Source organism: Plectropomus leopardus, chromosome 5, assembly GCF_026936395.1.
Source record: "Plectropomus leopardus strain MGB_pleo_1.0 chromosome 5, ASM2693639v1, whole genome shotgun sequence".
NCBI classification, from domain to species: Eukaryota; Metazoa; Chordata; class Actinopteri; order Perciformes; family Serranidae; genus Plectropomus; species Plectropomus leopardus.
The window spans coordinates 14,508,044-14,531,253 of record NC_142180.1 but is presented as its reverse complement, the minus strand read 5'-3'; the positions used below and the strand labels follow the sequence as shown (position 1 = coordinate 14,531,253).

Here is a 23,210-nt window from a genome sequence, read left to right as displayed (position 1 = left end):
GTTGCAAAATGGCCAAAACAGCAAAATAATGCATGTCAAAAAATGAACAAAAATGCAAAGGCTATAGTAAGGCAAAAATGTCAAAATATGGCAAGTCCTAAAAACAACTGAAAACACCTCAAAACAACATAAAATAGCGTGTTTAGAAACGCCATGGCATAGTTTGTTGCAAAAATGGCCAAAAACAGCAAAATAATGCATGTCAAAAAAATGAACAAAAAGGCAAGGCTATAGTAAGGCAAAAATGTCAAAATATGACATGTCCCAAAAACAGCTGAAAACACCTCAAAACAACATAAAATAGCGTGTTTAGAAACGCCATGGCATAGTTTGTTGCAAAAATGGCCAAAAACAGCAAAATAATGCATGTCAAAAAAATGAACAAAAAGGCAAGGCTATAGTAAGGCAAAAATGTCAAAATATGACATGTCCCAAAAACAGCTGAAAACACCTCAAAACAACATAAAATAGCGTGTTTAGAAACGCCATGGCATAGTTTGTTGCAAAAATGGCCAAAAACAGCAAAATAATGCATGTTAAAAAAATGAACAAAAAGGCAAGGCTATAGTAAGGCAAAAATGTCAAAATATGACATGTCCCAAAAACAACTGAAAACACCTCAAAACAACATAAAATAAGCGTGTTTAGAAACGCCAGGGCATAGTTTGTTGCAAAATGGCCAAAAACAGCAAAATAATGCATGTCAAAAAATGAACAAAAAGGCAAGGCTATAGTAAAGGCAAAAATGTCAAAATATGACATGTCCCAAAAACAGCTGAAAACACCTCAAAACAACATAAAATAAGCGTGTTTAGAAACGCCATGGCATAGTTTGTTGCAAAATGGCCAAAAACAGCAAAATAATGCATGTCAAAAAAATGAACAAAAATGCAAGGCTATAGTAAGGCAAAATTGTCAAAATATGACATGTCCCAAAAACAACTGAAAACACCCTAAAACAACATAAAACAGCGTGTTTAGAGACGCCATGGCATAGTTTGTTACAAAAATGGCCAAAAACAGCAAAATAATGCATGTCAAAAAAATGAACAAAAAGGCAAGGCTATGGTAAGGCAAAAATGTCAAAATATGACATGTCCCAAAAACAACTGAAAACACCCTAAAACAACATAAAACAGCGTGTTTAGAGACACCATGGCATAGTTTGTTACAAAAATGGCCAAAAACAGCAAAATAATGCATGTCAAAAAAATGAACAAAAAGGCAAGGCTATAGTAAGGCAAAATGTCAAAATATGACATGTCCCAAAAACAACTGAAAACACCTCAAAACAACATAAAATAGCGTGTTTAGAAAGCATGGGGGCATAGTTTGTTGCAAAATGGCCAAAAACAGCAAAATAATGCATGTCAAAAAATGAACAAAATGCAAGGCTATAGTAAGGCAAAAATGTCAAAATATGGCAAGTCCTAAAAACAACTGAAAACACCTCAAAACAACATAAAATAGCGTGTTTAGAAACGCCAGGGCATAGTTTGTTGCAAAAATGGCCAAAAACAGCAAAATAATGCATGTCAAAAAATGAACAAAAAGGCAAGGCTATAGTAAGGCAAAAATGTCAAAATATGACATGTCCCAAAAACAGCTGAAAACACCTCAAAACAACATAAAATAGCGCGTTTAGAAACGCCATGGCATAGTTTGTTGCAAAAATGGCCCAAAACAGCAAAATAATGCATGTCAAAAAAATGAACAAAAAGGCAAGGCTATAGTAAGGCGAAAATGTCAAAATATGACATGTCCCAAAAACAACTGAAAACACCCTAAAACAACATAAAACAGCGTGTTTAGAGACGCCATGGCATAGTTTGTTACAAAAATGGCCAAAAACAGCAAAATAATGCATGTCAAAAAAATGAACAAAAAGGCAAGACTATAGTAAGGCAAAAATGTCAAAATATGACATGTCCCAAAAACAACTGAAAACACCCTAAAACAACATAAAACAGCGTGTTTAGAGACGCCATGGCATAGTTTGTTGCAAAAATGGCCAAAAACAGCAAAATAATGCATGTAAAAAAAATGAACAAAAATGCAAGGCTATAGTAAGGCAAAAATGTCAAAATATGGCAAGTCCTAAAAACAACTGAAAACACCTCAAAACAACATAAAATAGCGTGTTTAGAAACGCCAGGGCATAGTTTGTTGCAAAAATGGCCAAAAACAGCAAAATAATGCATGTCAAAAAAATGAACAAAAAGGCAAGGCTATAGTAAGGCAAAAATGTCAAAATATGACATGTCCCAAAAACAGCTGAAAACACCTCAAAACAACATAAAATAGCGTGTTTAGAAACGCCATGGCATAGTTTGTTGCAAAAATGGCCAAAAACAGCAAAATAATGCATGTCAAAAAAATGAACAAAAAGGCAAGACTATAGTAAGGCAAAAATGTCAAAATATGACATGTCCCAAAAACAACTGAAAACACCCTAAAACAACATAAAACAGCGTGTTTAGAGACGCCATGGCATAGTTTGTTGCAAAAATGGCCAAAAACAGCAAAATAATGCATGTCAAAAAAATGAACAAAAAGGCAAGGCTATAGTAAGGCAAAAATGTCAAAATATGGCAAGTCCTAAAAACAACTGAAAACACCTCAAAACAACATAAAATAGCGTGTTTAGAAACGCCATGGCATAGTTTGTTGCAAAAATGGCCAAAAACAGCAAAATAATGCATGTCAAAAAAATGAACAAAAAGGCAAGGCTATAGTAAGGCAAAAATGTCAAAATATGACATGTCCCAAAAACAGCTGAAAACACCTCAAAACAACATAAAATAGCGTGTTTAGAAACGCCATGGCATAGTTTGTTGCAAAAATGGCCAAAAACAGCAAAATAATGCATGTCAAAAAAATGAACAAAAAGGCAAGACTATAGTAAGGCAAAAATGTCAAAATATGACATGTCCCAAAAACAACTGAAAACACCTCAAAACAACATAAAATAGCGTGTTTAGAAACACCAGGGCATAGTTTGTTGCAAAAATGGCCCAAAACAGCAAAATAATGCATGTCAAAAAAATGAACAAAAATGCAAGGCTATAGTAAGGCAAAAATGTCAAAATATGACATGTCCCAAAAACAGCTGAAAACACCTCAAAACAACATAAAATAGCGTGTTTAGAAACGCCATGGCATAGTTTGTTGCAAAAATGGCCCAAAACAGCAAAAATAATGCATGTCAAAAAAATGAACAAAAAGGCAAGGCTATAGTAAGGCAAAATTGTCAAAATATGACATGTCCCAAAAACAGCTGAAAACACCTAAAAATACCACAAAATAGCGTGCCGAGATACGTCATGGCATAGTTTGTTGCAAAAATGACCAAAAACAGCAAAATAATGCATGTCAAAAAAATGAACAAAAAGGCAAGGCTATAGTAAGGCAAAAATGTCAAAATATGACATGTCCTAAAAACAACTGAAAACACCCTTAAACAACATAAAACACCGTGCTTAGAAACGCCATGGCATAGTTTGTTGCAAAAATGGCCAAAAACAGCAAAATAATGCATGTCAAAAATATGAACAAAAAGGCAAGGCTATAGTAAGGCAAAAATGTCAAAATATGACATGTCCCAAAAACAGCTGAAAACACCTCAAAACAACATAAAATGGTGTGTTTAGAAACGCCATGGCATAGTTTGTTGCAAAAATGGCCCAAAACAGCAAAATAATGCATGTCAAAAAAATGAACAAAAAGGCAAGGCTATAGTAAGGCAAAATTGTCAAAATATGACTTCCAAAAAACAACTGAAAACACCCTAAAACAACTTAAAATACCATGATTAGAAACGCCAGGGCATAGTTTGTTGCAAAAATGACCAAAAACAGCAAAATAATGCATGTCAAAAAAATGAACAAAAAGGCAAGGCTATAGTAAGGCAAAATGTCAAAATATGACATGTCCCAAAAACAACTGAAAACACCTCAAAACAACATAAAATAGCGTGTTTAGAAACGCCATGGCATAGTTTGTTGCAAAAATGGCCAAAAACAGCAAAATAATGCATGTCAAAAAAATGAACAAAAAGGCAAGGCTATAGTAAGGCAAAAATGTCAAAATATGACATGTCCCAAAAACAACTGAAAACACCTAAAAAGACCACAAAAAAGCGTGCCGAGATACGCCATGGCATAGTTTGTTGCAAAAATGGCCAAAAACAGCAAAATAATGCATGTCAAAAAAATGAACAAAAAGGCAAGGCTATAGTCAGGCAAAAATGTCAAAATATGACATGTCCCAAAAACAGCTGAAAACACCTCAAAACAACATAAAATAGCGTGTTTAGAAACGCCATGGCATAGTTTGTTGCAAAAATGGCCAAAAACAGCAAAATAATGCATGTCAAAAAAACATGAACAAAAAGACAAGGCTATAGTAAGGCAAAAATGTCAAAATATGACATGTCCCAAAAACAACTGAAAACACCCTAAAACAACATAAAATACCGTGCTTAGAAACGCCATGGCATAGTTTGTTGCAAAAATGGCCAAAAACAGCAAAATAATGCATGTCAAAAAAATTAACAAAAAGGCAAGGCTATAGTAAGGCAAAAATGTCAAAATATGACATGTCCCAAAAACAACTGAAAACACCCTAAAACAACATAAAATAGCGTGTTTAGAAACGCCATGGCATAGTTTGTTGCAAAAATGGCCAAAAACAGCAAAATAATGCATGTCAAAAAAATGAACAAAAAGGCAAGGCTATAGTAAGGCAAAAATGTCAAAATATGACATGTCCCAAAAACAACTGAAAACACCTCAAAACAACATAAAATAGCGTGTTTAGAAACACCAGGGCATAGTTTGTTGCAAAAATGGCCCAAAACAGCAAAATAATGCATGTCAAAAAAATGAACAAAAATGCAAGGCTATAGTAAGGCAAAAATGTCAAAATATGACATGTCCCAAAAACAGCTGAAAACACCTCAAAACAACATAAAATAGCGTGTTTAGAAACGCCAGGGCATAGTTTGTTGCAAAAATGGCCCAAAACAGCAAAAATAATGCATGTCAAAAAAAATGAACAAAAAGGCAAGGCTATAGTAAGGCAAAATTGTCAAAATATGACATGTCCCAAAAACAACTGAAAACACCCTAAAACAACATAAAATAGCGTGTTTAGAAACGCCATGGCATAGTTTGTTGCAAAAATGGCCAAAAACAGCAAAATAATGCATGTCAAAAAAATGAACAAAAAGGCAAGGCTATAGTAAGGCAAAAATGTCAAAATATGACATGTCCCAAAAACAACTGAAAACACCTCAAAACAACATAAAATAGCGTGTTTAGAAACACCAGGGCATAGTTTGTTGCAAAAATGGCCCAAAACAGCAAAATAATGCATGTCAAAAAAATGAACAAAAATGCAAGGCTATAGTAAGGCAAAAATGTCAAAATATGACATGTCCCAAAAACAGCTGAAAACACCTCAAAACAACATAAAATAGCGTGTTTAGAAACGCCAGGGCATAGTTTGTTGCAAAAATGGCCCAAAACAGCAAAAATAATGCATGTCAAAAAAAATGAACAAAAAGGCAAGGCTATAGTAAGGCAAAATTGTCAAAATATGACATGTCCCAAAAACAACTGAAAACACCCTAAAACAACATAAAATACCGTGCTTAGAAACGCCATGGCATAGTTTGTTGCAAAAATGGCCAAAACCAGAAAATAATGCATGTCAAAAAAATGAACAAAAAGGCAAGGCTATAGTAAGGCAAAAATGTCAAAATATGACATGTCCCAAAAACAGCTGAAAACACCTCAAAACAACATAAAATACCGTGCTTAGAAATGCCATGGCATAGTTTGTTGCAAAAATGGCCCAAAACAGCAAAATAATGCATGTCAAAAAAATGAACAAAAAGGCAAGGCTATAGTAAGGCAAAAATGTCAAAATATGACATGTCCCAAAAACAGCTGAAAACACCTCAAAACAACATAAAATAGCATGTTTAGAAACGCCATGGCATAGTTTGTTGCAAAAATGGCCCAAAACAGCGAAATAATGCATGTCAAAAAAATGGCCGAAAAGGCAAAATTGTCAAAATATGACATGTCCCAAAAACAACTGAAAACACCTAAAAAGACCCCAAAATAGCGTGCCTAGACACGCCATGGCATAGTTTGTTGCAAAAATGGCCAAAAACAGCAAAATAATGCATGTCAAAAAAATTAACAAAAAGGCAAGGCTATAGTAAGGCAAAAATGTCAAAATATGACATGTCCCAAAAACAACTGAAAACACCCTAAAACAACATAAAATAGCGTGTTTAGAAACGCCATGGCATAGTTTGTTGCAAAAATGGCCAAAAACAGCAAAATAATGCATGTCAAAAAAATGAACAAAAAGGCAAGGCTATAATAAGGCAAAAATGTCAAAATATGACATGTCCCAAAAACAACTGAAAACACCTCAAAACAACATAAAATAGCGTGTTTAGAAACACCAGGGCATAGTTTGTTGCAAAAATGGCCCAAAACAGCAAAATAATGCATGTCAAAAAAATGAACAAAAATGCAAGGCTATAGTAAGGCAAAAATGTCAAAATATGACATGTCCCAAAAACAGCTGAAAACACCTCAAAACAACATAAAATAGCGTGTTTAGAAACGCCATGGCATAGTTTGTTGCAAAAATGGCCCAAAACAGCAAAAATAATGCATGTCAAAAAAATGAACAAAAAGGCAAGGCTATAGTAAGGCAAAATTGTCAAAATATGACATGTCCCAAAAACAACTGAAAACACCCTAAAACAACATAAAATACCGTGCTTAGAAACGCCATGGCATAGTTTGTTGCAAAAATGGCCAAAACCAGAAAATAATGCATGTCAAAAAAATGAACAAAAAGGCAAGGCTATAGTAAGGCAAAAATGTCAAAATATGACATGTCCCAAAAACAGCTGAAAACACCTCAAAACAACATAAAATACCGTGCTTAGAAATGCCATGGCATAGTTTGTTGCAAAAATGGCCCAAAACAGCGAAATAATGCATGTCAAAAAAATGGCCGAAAAGGCAAAATTGTCAAAATATGACATGTCCCAAAAACAACTGAAAACACCTAAAAAGACCCCAAAATAGCGTGCCTAGACACGCCATGGCATAGTTTGTTGCAAAAATGGCCAAAAACAGCTAAATAATGCATGTCAAAAAAATGAACAAAAAGGCAAGGCTATAGTAAGGCAAAAATGTCAAAATATGACATGTCCCAAAAACAACTGAAAACACCCTAAAACAACATAAAATAGTGTGTAGAGACACGCCATAGCAAAGTTTGTTGCAAAAGCGCCATAAAACACCATGATATGGCATGTTGAAAAAATGACCGAAAAGGCAAGGCTATAGTAAGGCAAAATTGTCAAAATAAGACATGTCCCAAAAACAGCTGAAAACAACTCAAAACAACATAAAATAGCGTGCTTAGAAATGCCATGGCATAGTTTGTAGCAAAAATGGCCAAAAACACCATGATATGGCACGTTGAAAAAAATGACCGAAAAGTCAAGGCTATAGTAAGGCAAAAATGTCAAAATATGACATGTCCCAAAAACAGCTGAAAACAACTCAAAACAGCATAAAATAGCGCGCCGAGACACGCCATGGCATAGTTTGTTATAAAAATGGCCAACAACACCATGATATGGCATGTTGAATAAATGACCGAAAAAGCAAGGCTTTGGTAAGGCAAAATTGTCAAAATATGACATGTCCCAAAAACAGCTGAAAACACCCCAAAACAACATAAAATAGCGTGTAGAGACACGCCATAGCATAGTTTGTTGAATGTTGAAAAATTCTCAAATTTTGACTGGTCATGAAAATGCGTAAAACTACATATTATAGCTTGTATAGATGCATGATAGTATACAATGTGGGAATAAAGGCCAAAAGAGGCCAAAAACTACATAATGTAGCTTGTCAACAAAATGCCCAAAAACGCCATATAATAGTATGTCAAAAGATGTCAAATGTTAATCATACTAGCATGGATTTGTATGGTTACGCATCCTCAATAGCTAGTTTAAGACTTTATTTTCTACCTCAAGGAAATAACAACCTACATATGGTGAAGTCTTACTGCCTGCAAGCTGACCATGGATACCTGAGCTGGACCAGTGCCAGTAAATTTAGCAACAGAAATACATGCCTCTTTCTTTAAAAGAAGTCTAGTACCTGACATGTTAGTAATTGATACCTACCATCTGCTTCATGGCGTTAAATAAATACTACTTTTTTTCTGTGTGATTTGTGTCAGCCAGCTTTCTTTGTTCTGTCTCAGTTGTACTTGTCCTCATTTGTAGTTTTTGTTTTAGTTTGTTGTGCTTTTTTTCATTTATGTTGTACTTGTTTATTGTTCTAGTGTTCATTGTAACTGTAATTATAACTGTATACTTATACTTTTACTCACATTAAACGTGTGCTGATTGAAGCTTCAACAGGTGTCTCCATCCTTCAGAAGTCATGACAGAAAACTCATAGTATCATACTGGTCACCGGTATCTCGAAAAATGTCAAATTCTGACGTCATAAAAATGGCTGAAAACGACATATTATAGCTAGTAGAGTTGAATATTAGTATACAATGTGGAAAATAAAGGCTAATACAGGCCAAAAACCTCATAATTTAGCATGTCAAAAAAATGGCCAAAAACGCCATAGTATAGTATGTTGAAAAATCTCAAACTTGACCGGCCATAAAAATGCCTGTAAAAAGACATATTATAGCTTGTAGAGATGCAAAATAGTTTACCATATGGAAATAAAGGCCAAAAAAGGCAAAAAATTCATTATTTAGCATGTCAAAAAAATGGCCAAAAACGCCATAGTATAGTATGTCGAAAAATCTCAAATTTTCACCCGTCATAAAAATGCCTTAAAAGGACATATATTAACTTGTAGAGACACATCATTGTATACAATGTGGAAAAAAAGACCAAAAAAGGCCAAAAACCTCATAATTTAGCATGGCCAAAAATGGCCAAAAAGCCATATTATACTGTGTCGAAAAATCTCTAATTTTGACCCGTCGTAAAAATGTCTGTAAACAACATATAATACCTTGTAGAGACACATCATTGTATACATTGTGGAACTAAAGGCCAAAAAAGGAAAAAAAAATCTTAATTTAGCATGTCAAAAAAATGGCCATAGACACCACATGTCCAAAAATCTTAAATTTTAATCTGTCATAAAAATGCCTTAAAAGGACATATAATAACTTGTAGTGATGCATGATAGTATACAATGTGGAAATAAAGGCCAAAAAAGGCAAAAAAACTTCATAATTTAGCATGTCAAAAAAATGGCGAAAAACGCCATAGTATACTATTTCGAAAAATCTCAAATTTTGACTGGTCATAAAATTGCCTGAAAACAACATATAATAGCTTGTAGAGATGTGTCATTGTATACAATGTGGAAGTAAAGGCCCAAAAAGTCCAAAAAATTCATATTTTAGCATGTCAACAAAATGGCCGAAAACACCATAGTATAGTATGTCCAAAAATCTCAAATTTTGACCGGCCAAGAAAATGCCTGAAAATGACATTTAATAGCTTGTAGACACGCTTCATGGTATACAATGTGGAAAAAAGGCCAAAATAGGTCAAATTTGTTTGTTAAAAAATCTCAAATTTTGACATGTCAAAAAATGTCTGAAAACCACATATTATAGCTTGTACAGACACGTCATGGTACAGGATGTGGGAAAAATAGGCCAAAAACATCATAATACAGCATGTCGATAAAATGGCTGAAAATGACATAGTAAAGTATGTTGAAAAACAGCAAATTTTGACATGTCAAAAAAATGGCAGAAAACCAAATATTACAGCTTGAAGAGATGCTTTATGGTATACCACATTGATAAAAACATCATAATATAGCATGTTGAAAAAATGGCTGAAAAAGTCCTACTTAAAGTATGTTGAAAAATCTCATATTTGGCAGGTCAAAAAATTGGCTGAAACAAAATATTATAGCTGGAAGAGACACTTCAAAGTATACCATGTCGAAAAAAATGCACAAAACGACATAAAATAGCATGTTGAAAAAGTGTGTAGTGTGTCTTCCAAAATGTTATAATAACGTGACAGTATAGTACACATGTCATCCAAAATTGTATAAAAATGTCATAGTATAGTATGTCACCCAAAAATGCAAAAAAATCATACTATAATTTGTCATCCAAAAATGCATGAAAACGTCACAGTAAAGTATGTCATCTGAAATGGTATGAAAACATGCAGTATGTGGTCCAAAAAAATAAAAAAATGTCTAAGTATAGTTCGTCAACCAAAAATGCAAAACCATCTCATACTATAGTATGTCGTCCAAAAATGCATAAAAAATGGTGGTGCAAAATATCATGAATATGAAAAAATCCTTGAACAGTATGACATGCAAAATATTATGAATAAAGTCATATTACAGTATGTCGTCAAAAATGGCATGAAAAAGTCATATTATAGTATGTCATTCAAAACTGCATAAAATAGTCACAGTGAAGTATGTTGCCTAAAATGCCAGAAAAATGTCATAGTAAAGTTTGTTGTGAAAAATGGCATCAAAATAGCATTTAGTCAAAATTGGCATAAACATTTCATAGTATAGTATGTTGTTTAAAATTGCATAAAAAAATCATAGTACCGTATTTCATTTATCATCCAAAACCACGAAAAAAGTTCATAGTATAGCATTTTGTACAAAATCATGAAAAAACATCACAGTATAGGATGTTCTCAAAAATCAAGACATCATTATACAGTATGTCGTCAAAATCATGAAAAAAAGAAACACTACAGTATAGCATGAGTATAGTGTAGTAATATTTTACCATGTTGAAAAAACTGAACAAAAAGTCATAATGTTGCATGCTGAGAAGAGTCATAGTTAAGTATGTAAAAAAAAAAAAAAAAAATCTTATAGTATTGCATGTTGAAGTGTCTGTGTTTTGAGTTACCTGTGGCGAATCTCTTTTTGACAAGCGACATGCGGTAGCGGCTGCCCACCAGCTCCACGTCCATGCCCGACAAGGAGGCCCCGGAGCCCACAAACTGAACAGCCAGGCTGGGTGGAGGGCCGCGGGGGACCTCTAGGCACTGCCAGCTGGCACACAGAGTTCCTGAACCTGGGACACCGCCGACAGGCAGAGAGACACAGATACATGAGAGATACAACTCTGCAGAAATGATAAAACACATTGAGTGGTGTTAATTGTAAGTGCTTTGAACTCGTTGTTTTTCTAATATGAGTATAACACCTCAAATTTAAAGTGTTGGATTGGACACTATGGTATGGTACTATTTTGTATCATCAGTGAGAGAGTGATTACAAGTGTAGTTACAAGCGAGGACTGAAAATTAGTTAGCACACAAGCTAGAAAAGAGGTCGAAGTGGACAGCTGGAAGTAAAGGATAAATGGATAAACATATGGCTTGTGCTTATAAAAGTGGTAACATAAAACAGAAGGGAAGAGACAAATCCGACATTACAGAACTTTATGTCTTATATGGATGAAACACGGCTAATGGATGAACCGCAACCTCAATCTTAAATATACAGTGACGTTGGAGAATTTTATTTATTTTAAAGATTTTTTTGAACTTATTCACCTTTATTTGATAGTACATAGTATACATGTGAAAGGGGGAGAGAGGGAGGACAACATGCAGCAAAGCGCTGAAGCTGGAGTTGAACCCTTGACCACTGTGCCTGTGTACACGGGGCGCCTCCTCTATCCACTAAGCCACTAATGCCCTCTGATGTTGGAGGATTTTAAGTTCCTTTTTAAAACTTTCTCTATGTTAGCACATCAACTTTATTATTGTTGTGTTTTTTTTAGCTTAGACATTTTCTGCAATTTTATTACTTAATTTTTGTTTTTGGAAGTGTTCAATTATATTTTCTCATTGCACTCCTGAAATGTTTTAATCCTAATTCAGCCATGTAAAACATTTTATAAATTTGTTCTGAGAAGTGCTATGTAAATAAGGTTTTGTACTGTTATTCTTGTGCTCATTCTCAACTATCTTCATTAGTATTGCTTTAATGAAGGGGTACCTGAGCCCATCCGAAAGCATAGTGGGAGGCGATGGACAAAAAAAAAATGTTTTTTTTATTTTTTAAAGTCATCTTCACCGTGACATTTTATGCACCAGTTGGAGCCATTTCTACATAAATTTATGACATGATTGTCTTTATTTTGTAAAAATAATTTTCCTATGCTATTTCATGCTTTTATTGGTGGGGGCATGTCACCACCCCGAAATCTACACTTATGGACATCTTGACTATATTTAACAGTTGGACAGCAGTTTCGACATCATCAGCTTCACACTGACATACAACCATGTAAATGCTGTGGAAACAAATGCGATATGTTATCAGAACATCTAGAAAAAAAACATTCCCTTTTCAACCACAATTAGCCCCAGCTCAACCCAGAAGTCTTATCTTTTGACCTCTGTATGGAAATGTCACAAACACTCTCACGATTACAGATTTACTTTGTGTGATAAAGACATGCAGCAAAAAAAGTAACTACAGCAGAAATGCTGAGAAAATGTAGGATTCTTTACAGCTTATTTCCAGCGGTCAAGCTGAGAAATGTCTTCTGCTTTTGTTTACAAGATGTCCAGTAAAATATATTTACTGAAAACACTGCCAGAGATTATTCATGTAAAGAAGCACTTTTTTTTTGCATTTTAGTGATAAAGACACTTCTTTTTCAGAGGCGACAGGGAGGAGTTATAGTGACCTTTTAGTGCTTTGTCATTCACTTATCAACCAAAGAGACTTACTAAGTGTTTTAACATCCCATCAATGACTGACGGCTGTGAATGGTCTCTTTTCACTGCAACTTCACATTGAAGTAATAATATATCATTGCATGAAAGAAAAAAGAATAAAATAAAAAGAAATGTGGGTGTCTGATACAAGGAAGCATGCAGGTGAAGGAAATGCAGAGCTCCAGTTTGATTTCATTTTAGACTTTATCTTAAACTTACATCTTAAATTAGAGCCTTGAAAGATTCTGTTGAATGCCGTCTCTTATCTGCGCACCATTAACGTCATGAAATATGAGCAACAATTAATTTGACACAAAATAAAAGAGGAACATTTCATGCTTGTCTTTGAGTCGGAGGATGAGAGCAGCTGCCACGTTCAAATGCTAATGCTGCTGTTAAAAGGTGATGACAAGCCTTCAGACTTCAGCTTTTTAAAAAGAGAACGATGTGGAGTGCAGAGATCTTAATTACTCATTTCTACATTTGTCTGACACAATGTGGAGACATGAATCCGACAAGAAGGAAATGAAGTAGAAGGTTCTGGCACTGTTTTTAATGAGGAGGCAAATATAAGAATCAGATGGCTGCTTATGATCAACACAAAACAGGCTGTCAGTATGATAGATGTCAGTGTGTGAGTGTGTGAATTTTTGTGCAAGTTTCCCTCTCCTTTTTTCTTAAACCTTTCTTGTTCAATGAGGGATAAAAGAAATAAAAGAGGTAAAATGAGAGCATCAGAGCTCTGACCTTTGCTGTGATTGGTCGGGGAGAGGTTGGGGAGTTTCCACAGCAGCCGTCGCTCCTCAGCGTTCCTGAAGAGGGAAAATAATCAGTGAGGCCTGACCTGCTTCTTACTCTCCATCTTTCTCTTGTTATACATCACAGTCATCCTCAAACTCTTGTATGACATACTGAAATTTCTAACTTCAACATATTAACTTCGAAGAAAACATTGGTAATCGATACCATTTTCGATTCCATGGGGAAAAAAATACGTTAAGGTCACTGAATTTAAATGTTTTCATTAAAAGATAAATATAAGAAGGCTATAACATTACAATGCTGACTTTTCTTTTCACGGTTAGCAGCGGATTGACTGTGGTGAACATTTATAATGGTATTGGTGTATTGATACTGTGAAAAACGAGTACTGAAACTGTTTCAAATATTCAGAATCGATATTTATCAGAGAATCAATAGTTTTGACAACACTTGGGGGTACTGGAACATTTTTAGAGCAGTTACCAAAAAATATTTTATTATAAATTTATCTGTTATTTTTTCATTAATCACTTAGAATATACTGTAAAATGCCAGAAATAGTGAAAAGTGTCCATCAGAACAGTTTTGTTATAGATTTACATTTCACATAATAACACACAAAAAGACAGACAACAATAACAGATAAAAAAAACAACAATTCCTCACATCTGAGAAGCAGGAAACAATGTATGATTGATGTTTTTTTAGCGACTCTAGTGAGGGAAATATGGGTCAGTCAGTCCACCACTTTCGTCCAGGCTGAAATATCTCGATAACGACTGATTGGATTGCCATGACATTTTGTACAGATGTTCCTCAGAGGATGAATTACACTGACCCTGGAGATCCCTGACGTTCCTTCTAGCACCACAGTGACGCTGACTTATGTTCGTGAGTAAAATGACTCAACCACTGAAATTTGGTAAAAACGTTGATGTTCCTCTCATCAGGTCATATTGTAACTGTAAATATTTTAGCATTTAGCTCAAAGCTAATACCATGGCTGTAGACTATTTATCTTGTTGCCTGACTAATGGATTAACTGACTAATATTTTAGAACTGGTTACTGGTTATTACTTAAACTGAATTCTATAAAAGTACATTGAGGGGAAACAATTAGTCAACTAACTGATTAGATCATAAACATACTGAACTGCAATCACTTTAATGATGAATTAAGAGTCAAATTTTAAGAAAAAATGTCAAAGTCTCGCCACCTTATAATGACGATCTATTTGTGTTGATTTTGAGATATTGAGCTTCAAAGTTTTGCATTCCACATAGCATATAAAAAATTAATCTTTTTGTTTTCTTTATAAAAAGTCCAAATGCATATAACTTGAAAAAAATAAAACATCTCAAACAATGTCAATAAGTTGTCACAGATAAGTAACTAAATTTTGACATAAATGTCAAATTGAACCTCATATTCTAAAGTTACTTTTTTAATTTTCTAACTTTTCTTTAAGAGTAAACTAAATATCTCTAGTTTTTGGACTGTTGGTCAAATAAAACAAGACATTTAAAGCCATAATGGGATTTTTCAACACTTTTTGATATTTTATAGAAGCTGCATTTATCAAGAAAATGATCAACAGATGAATCAGTAATGAAAATAATCGTTAGCTGCAGCTGTTAAGTGCATATTATTAAATAACACATTACTGTGATACACCTGTGTGGTTTAGTGGTTCACATGTTATGATTACACAGGTCATTTATAATCCTGTTTGTGCATTACAAAAAATCTTGTTGATTATATACATCTAGTAAATAACAGGGCAGATTTAACGGCTTACAGGCGACTGACAGTTGAGAGTCAACAGAAGCCACTTATTATCCGTCCATAATCACACCATCACTCACCAGGAGGCGGGCGGCTGGCACTGCAGGTCTGTGGCCGTGTGGTCTAATGGCAGCAGCACCTGGACAGCAGTGAGCTGCGTGGAGGGTGCGGTGGCGGGGCAGCAGTGGTAATCCAGGGACACCCGGGTCACGGTGCCGCTGCGCTGACACTCTGCCGACAGCAGGAGGGGAGCTCGACCCGGGTCCTGAGACGACACCTGGGAAATAATAACGACTTTTGAAATTTAGATGAGTTGTTATATAAAGAGTCCAGAGCAGGTTTAAGGTAATAAAAGAGACTGAAGTCAGCTGAAGGACTGGGCTTTACAAAACCCCTAACACTCACCTTATAGGACCCCAATTTTTTGAATAACTTCCTGGTGATTGCTAATGAAATATAGAAAATACTATGTATTCTTGTAAGATGTCAGTAACTATGATGATTGGTATAACTTACTAGTAAAATAGGGATAGTGCTCATTTAATACATTTTCAGTTAACAGGAGCATAAAGTCCTCCAGTCAGAGCACAGCAGAAATGTCCAATTTGTCTACAAAGATAGATGAGAGAAAGAGGTTGAACATGAAATGTAACTGATATAAAGAAACAGTTTTCAATTATAAACAAAAAGTGAAGAAAGATTTATGTTAATAGCCTAAATGGAGCTTTTCTTTCAAGACTAGGGCTATTTTCCTTCCAGTAAATTTATTGCAAATAATTAGAACATGATTCTGGAATCAAGTGCATGTAAAATAAATTAATGTATTGAAATGTTTATTAGATTAAATCATGTTTTAGTTGACATAAAACAAAATGTTAGAGTGATGATAAGAAATTGTATTAAAATGGCCCAAAGAGGCAGAAGAACCATTAATGGAGGGTGAGGAAACTCTTTTTAACTCCTGACCTGATATTTGAGCAGGCCAACGTTGTAGTACGAGGCCTGAGGGTTGAGTTCAGCCTCTCTCTGCAGGTAGAGCTGCAGAGCCTGCATGTTGAACCAGAAGTCTCTGGTGTCTGGGTCACTCTGAGATGGATCACTGCAGAGAAGCAGAGACAGGACGGTGAGGACTGTATTTCCTTCAAAAACACAGTTGTGACTCAACATGCAGAGAGCAGCTGACCTGTAGAGCAGCTTTTGATTTGGCAGGAAGTGATCTATCTTAGAAATGTTCACGAGTCTGAAGCTCAGCACGGGAACATTGGGGTTGGCTGTGAAGATCCGGGTGATGCCGGCAGGGAAGGACATGGTCAGGTCACCAGTGATCTTCACCAGACAGCTACAGAAAGAAGGCAATACAAAGAGTTAAAATTAACAAGCGCCCAACAAAAAGCCATTATAGATATCATTAAACAGGAACTCCACTGCATTTTACACATCAGTTGAGCCGTCAAAAGAAGTGCTGCTCAGCTGAAGAACACTGTGTAATGTCTTACAGGGCACTGGAGAGGGCTGAGATAAGAAGCCAAATGGTATCATCAGGTAATTCTCCAATCAAGGTTCAGATTTTACATTCTTTTAAGATTATTTTGGGGCGTTTTGCCTTTATTTGTAAGGACAACTTAAGCATGAAAGGGGGAGGGAGAGAGGGGAGAGAAAGGGCAGAGGCAGTAACCAAACCCACAGCCACTATGCAAGGACAGAGCCTCTGTACACGGGCGCCTGCTCTACCAACTGAGCTACTGGACCCCCAGATTTGAAATTTTTCACAGAAAGTCTGTGCCAACAACTGAGAGCACAGAGCTAGAAATACACGGCGATTAGCAAACAGCGGGGGTCTAACAAAAGATGCAATCGATTGCATTTTGATCATAAAGTCTGGATATCTCAGCCTCTGTGGCTTTAATTTTTGGGGGGGTATTTTTGCCTTTATTGGAAAGAACAGATCAATAGTGTGAAAGGAGGAGAGAGAGGGGATGACATGAAGCAAGGGCCATGAGTGGGAATCAAGCTTGTGGCTGCTGCAGCAAAGACACTGCCTTCATTCATGGGGCGCCTGCTTTATCCACTCAGCCACCGGATGCCCCACTTTAATTTTGACCATTTCTCCAATCTCTGCCTTTCAGACGTTAACCTGCTTTATGGAAACACAATAAATCACTGGAGTATTCCTTTAAAAGAGACACTACTCGTAGTAGTACTAGAACTACTTCTACTATTAATACCACCACCTCTACTACTACTAGCACTACTGCCACTGCTGCCACTGCTACTATTACCACTTCTAGAAGTAATGCTCCTTCTTCTACTACAACAACAACTACTAAACTACTTCTTCTACTATTTCTACTACAACTACTGCTACTACTATTAGTACTATGACAATTAATTCTACTCCTGCTACTGCTATTACAACTACAACTGTTACTACTACCATGACTGCTGCTCATATAAGTTGTAAAGGAATTACTTCTACTATTAATACCACTACTTCGACTTCTACTACTGCTACTGCTACCACTGCTACTGCTACTATGACTACTCCTTGTAGTAATGGAAGTATTGCTACTTCTTCTTCTTCTTACACTACTAAACATACCACGACTCTATTATCACTACTACTACTGCTAATAATACTACAAGTAGTCCTTCCCCTGTACTTTCACTGACTAGTACTTGTGCATATTTTTAGCTACAGAAACCATGCATGTCAAAATGTTGTGCTCTTCAAGGATTTATGTCTCTCAATTTTTTTTGTACATTTAATGCCTCCAAATATTAAATGCTTCTTTTTTTAACCTTGTCAGTTAACATCAACTTCTGCCTTTGACACTCTTCTAGTTCATCTGTAACTTGTTCAGTTTAAATCGGTTCAGCTTTCATTTCAGTTGTTCAGATGTTTCCGGCAAACTGTAATATATTTCTGCATTTTCAGCCATGGTTTTGAGCTAATTTCAGCATCCACACGCACGTTCCACACGAAACACATTTTATAGTTCCATATACTCTTCTTCATTGTAAAATAAACTGGTGCCTACATTACCCACAATGCAACCTTACTGCAGACAGTTCAGTTGGAGATTCAGATGTGTTATGCTAGTCACAGCAAATGTAACCTCAACCTGATTGCCTCAAGCAGAGATGAGTAATGGACTCAAAGGTCTGGTGAGCTCACTTCATTTCACATTAGGCTTTTTAAATTTTTTACATATTGTAGTTTTCAGCTACCACCACATTTAACTCAAGTGACATCACTTGAGGCAATTTAATTTCACTAAGCTCCCTCCAGAGCCATGAAAGGCTTTAAACAACTTCGTTCACATACGCAGTAGTACTCCCCAATACCTGTCAATGGACTTTCATGTGTAAAAGCAGAGGAGTTCCTCTTTAAGAGCAGAGATTGTGCAAGATTTTCATTTTCAGATTTTTAAAAATAAGTAGCATCGTGCTGACCGGTTGTGTTGTCCACCTTTGAAGTAGGCGTTGATATATTCTGTTATGGCTGCTGCCACCGGCCAGGCCTCCTGTGTGCTGAGGGAAATGGGACTGGGGCCTCGTGACAGGTGCACTGTGGAGGACAAATATGATAGTCCTGCTGTTAATAAATAGTGACTTTAACATGAATTAAGTCATGTTTAAAGGAATAGTTTGACAGGTGGAATACCCCTCAGGTGCTAAGGCTTACACTGTCTTTGTTGGTGGTCCTGGTGCTGGTAGGGCAGCGGTGAGACTTGTCCTGCCCTGGCAGGACTGGGTGCTCGGTTCTGTCCCGCCCAGTCGCTGTCCCTGGTCTGAGGCCCCCACTCACTGGGGCTGGAGGAGGAGGAGGAGGTGAGTGAAGGACTGGGCTCCGGCAGCGGGGAGGAGCACAAGGAGCGTGACTGAAACAAAAAGGGAGAAAGATGATGTAGGAAGTGTAATCTTTTATACAGTTTATACATGGGTTTGTGATATTTACACTTTTGACTTTTTTGAAACCCTACAACTATCATAAAGGTAACATTTAAATGATTAAATAATTACAAGATTTTTAAGTTGGCATAGATTAGACAAAAAGACTTAAGACTTAAAAATGTAGCAAAAAACAGTTCACAGCAGCACAGCGCAATCACTGTGACAGCTTGCTGCTCTCTTCTGTGTAAAATAAACTGCGACTTCAGGAATAAAGTTGTGATATTTTTTGAAGAAAGTTGTAATGTTATGAGATTAAAGTCATAATTAAGTCAAATACAGTTGTACTAATCAAAGAATAGCTGAGCTGTTAAGACTCACTCTCTCACAGCCGCTCAGTCGGCCTGAGGTCCTCTTGGCCCGGGCGGCTCTCTGAGGAGCAGCTGCGATCACTTCAGCTGTGTCCTGTCTGAAGTTGTGCTTGGACCCTTACAAACACACACAGACATACTATGTGAGTAAAAGCCAAATCTGAAATCACACAGTGAAACAGGATTACAAGAGAGAGAAATCCTCTGAAATCAGTCAGAAGTCGTGTTCAGAACAGCCGGAGACGAGCTGAATGAGACGCGCTGCCAAACACAAGCTGGCAAAAAACCTAATGACATTTTATTTGTATTGGATTAATTGAGGGATTTAGCATCCTGTTGGCATCTGAATATTTTCCTCTACAGTGAGAAAGAACCAAAAAATCCTGCACCACTTGTATTCTCTTTAAGAGCAATGTTTTGTTTATTTGTGTGATTTTATGATGATAGGAACTTTATTTTTTGAAAAAAAAAATTGAATAGAGGGGATCAAAAGTGTTTAGGATTTCTTTGGATCTTGACCCGATGCACTCACTAGCCAGTGGGACTTAACAGACTGTAGGAACTTTTAAGTGTAAAACCTCTACTGAGAAAATAATCAGGGAATGCAATTAATCAACAATAATAATACCATTGAGACTAAGAAAATGTGCTTTTTAAAAAATCAAAGCAACTGTGATAAAACAAATTTATAATTAAATTTTCATACAAGTTATAATCCCAAAAAATTTCAGGTAAAACTACAAGCAATGGTTATTTTTGATGATGATCAATTAATTAATTATTGTTTTATGGATTGTCAGACAATTGTGGAACATTTTTGCTTGATAAAGAGATTTAATGATTCATCCATTATCAAAGCAGCTTCTGTTGATTTCTAAATTAATCAACTAATCAGCTCTAAAATCATTCCATCATCCTCACCCTGAAAGCCCATGATTAAATAGATCCTCAGCTGATAAATAACCACAAAATGATCCCAGCTTATAGTTTCTGTGATCACCCAGGTAATACACATAATGCTAACAAAATCAAAAAATCCTTGCAGCTAATTTATCAACTAATAAAAAAAGGTTTAGCTGAATAAGCCCTTAATGAACGACTGAGCAGGCCAGCCCCTGATGGAAAGATTAGGCTTCATGTTGACTAATTAAAAAAGGCTGTCTCAATGCAGAGGTAAGCTTTGATTAGAAGTCAGAATTAAAATGATGAAGCGCAGGATATTTGGGGGAACTTTCAAGTTTTGTAAATTAAAGTACTTCTTGATTTAACTGTCCCTAAAGTCTTCTCCAGATTGTTTGACTCCTGACTTAAGCACCTATGTGTTACCTCAAGCAGCTGCAGCCTCGTGTCAGGTGGAACATGCATCTGAGAGTTGCAGCACAAATTCTCAAAGGCTTTTCCTCATTATTGTGTGGTTTGGATTGGACCTCATTTGTTGGGTAGAGACAACATCTTTGGACTCTGTTTTAGACAAAAAGTTAGTTTGGAAGATGGGATTTGGCAAACTGACTTTTAGATTTTAATCATAACCAAGAACCTCCTGTGACAGGTTTTCTTTTCATTTCATCATACTGTGGAATGGGCGTCACACTTTTGTTTGTACCTTTTATTTTTCTATCTATTTTCTACACTCTGTTTGGTGATCATATCTACTCATGTAACCCTGAATTCATAAATAAAGATCACCTTGCGATTAATTTCAACTTAAACGCCAGAAGAGCAAAAGAGAAATTAGTACCCTTGTGTGAGCTGATACTGCACGATATCTGAGTGTTCAGATCCAGGCAGTCTTGATCTTTGTCTGTGGAAAAACACAGATCCTCCTGTGGTCCCGAATGCCTCGTGAGTGGAGGGGCGTTCCTGCGTGGTTCACTCTCTGATGATCGATGTTTCCTCCTCTCTCCTCCTCCTCCTCCTCCTCCCTCTCCTTTACCTCCTTCCTCCTGTGTTTTGGAGCTGCTCAGCGCCCCAGAGACACTTTCATTAAACGGGTTGTGGACAGAGTTCCAGTGCATCAGCTCCTTCTTGGCCTGAGCTGTGGGCAAAGAGCTTGAATTAGCATCGAGTACCAGCCTACTGCTATTGGTGGAGCCCCCTGCACTGCTGCTGCTGTGTGGAGGGATTAACCCTGCTGCTGCAGCCAGCGATGATTGGTGTGTTGGGCTGCCAATCATCGTGATTGCAAACGGGTCATCAGAAGTTACAGGAGGTGGGAGGCTCTGGTCTCGTTTCCTGTCTCTGTCTTTACGATTGGAGGAGGATGAAGAGGAGGAGGAGGATGAGGTTGGGAGTGTCTTGGTGTCGGTGATGGCGATGGAGAACGGGTCCCCTCGCACCTCCATCCCCCTGCCCTCCTGGGTAGTACGGGGCGGTGGGCGCGACCAGGCGTCAGATAGGTTTAAAGTCTCCTGGGTGACAGTCCTCTCAAACGCAGCGAGGAAGGGGTCCTCAGGGGGGATATGTTTGCAGTTCCACACTGACGACTCCACCTCAGGAGGAGGCAGGGACTGGGAGAAAGCGGGGAACCGCATGGATGAGGAGTCCATATCTGGGGGGACGCGAGAGGGACGTGACGAGGGGACGGACCAGACGCTGGCAGGGTCGTCCTGTTGGTGAGGACTTCGACCAGGTGAGGGGTCTCGGAAGGCAGATAGAAAAGGGTCCGCAGGTCGTCCCAGCGTTTGTGTTTGCTCTTTGCTCTGTGATAAAGGAGGCCAAGCCGCCCAACCCACCGGCTCAGGGGAGGGCCCAAGGGGTTGATGGGAGGGTGAGTCCAGGCCAGAGTCTTCGACGTTCTCCGGAGAGGAGGAGTCAGACGAGAAGGCAGCATCTGAAACCAACATTACAGGGTATCAGTCCAGTGCAGGAAATGAAGAGATTCAGGTGTGATTCAAGACTTTTTAAGACTTTTTAATGCCACCTGGAATAAATTCAGACAAATTCAGACTAATTCAGACATTTTTACTCTGCCTAAATGTTTATTGTAATATAAAACATGACATGGTTATTATTTTGTCCAGTTAAAAAGTTAGATTGTCTTTATCAGATTTCAAATAAAACAACCCTTTTTAGAGTGGAGCACATGGAAGACAACGAACACCTCATATTACCATAAAAGTATCTATTTGGTTTGCAAACTAAAGTGAGAGATTTCAGGAATTTCTGGACTGTTTTCTTAGCGATTTGGTGTTTCTTAATCTGATTTTATGACACAATGTCAGAAAAAAAACAATTCCTAAAATCCTATTCCTCATGTCTGAACATTTTTAAGACTTTTAAAAGATGAATTTAAGTCAATTTAATGCCAATTAAGGCCATTTATAGATTAATAAATTCAGTGCCCTTTTTAAGGAGCTGCTGGAACCCCGAAATAAAGCAATCATAAAACTTTTTTTAAAATGGGGGTTGCATTTTTTATATTCAATGACTATAAAGCTGGGATTTTTTATCTATTTAATTTTTTTCAGTGGAGCAAGTACCAAAGCTCCAAAAGACAGTCTGAAGGATTCATATAAACAAGCAAATGTTCCTCTTTCAGACAGCTACAAACTAAATTTGGTCTCCCTCATAGTT

General features: G+C 36.8%; 1 protein-coding gene across 1 annotated transcript in view; it reads right to left on the bottom strand.

Annotated features, from left to right (window-relative positions):
- Positions 1–23,210, bottom strand: part of fcho1 (FCH and mu domain containing endocytic adaptor 1) — a 107,315-nt gene that overhangs the window by 23,478 nt on the left and 60,627 nt on the right. Inside the window, exons 18-26 of the mRNA XM_042514874.2 lie at positions 21,376–22,467; positions 19,648–19,754; positions 19,061–19,256; positions 18,829–18,943; positions 16,559–16,714; positions 16,342–16,474; positions 15,456–15,652; positions 13,574–13,638; positions 10,999–11,166 (exon numbers count right to left, since the gene is read on the bottom strand). Of these exons, the coding sequence (XP_042370808.2) occupies positions 10,999–11,166; positions 13,574–13,638; positions 15,456–15,652; positions 16,342–16,474; positions 16,559–16,714; positions 18,829–18,943; positions 19,061–19,256; positions 19,648–19,754; positions 21,376–22,467 (2,229 nt within the window). The remainder of the gene's footprint in view (positions 1–10,998; positions 11,167–13,573; positions 13,639–15,455; positions 15,653–16,341; positions 16,475–16,558; positions 16,715–18,828; positions 18,944–19,060; positions 19,257–19,647; positions 19,755–21,375; positions 22,468–23,210) is intronic.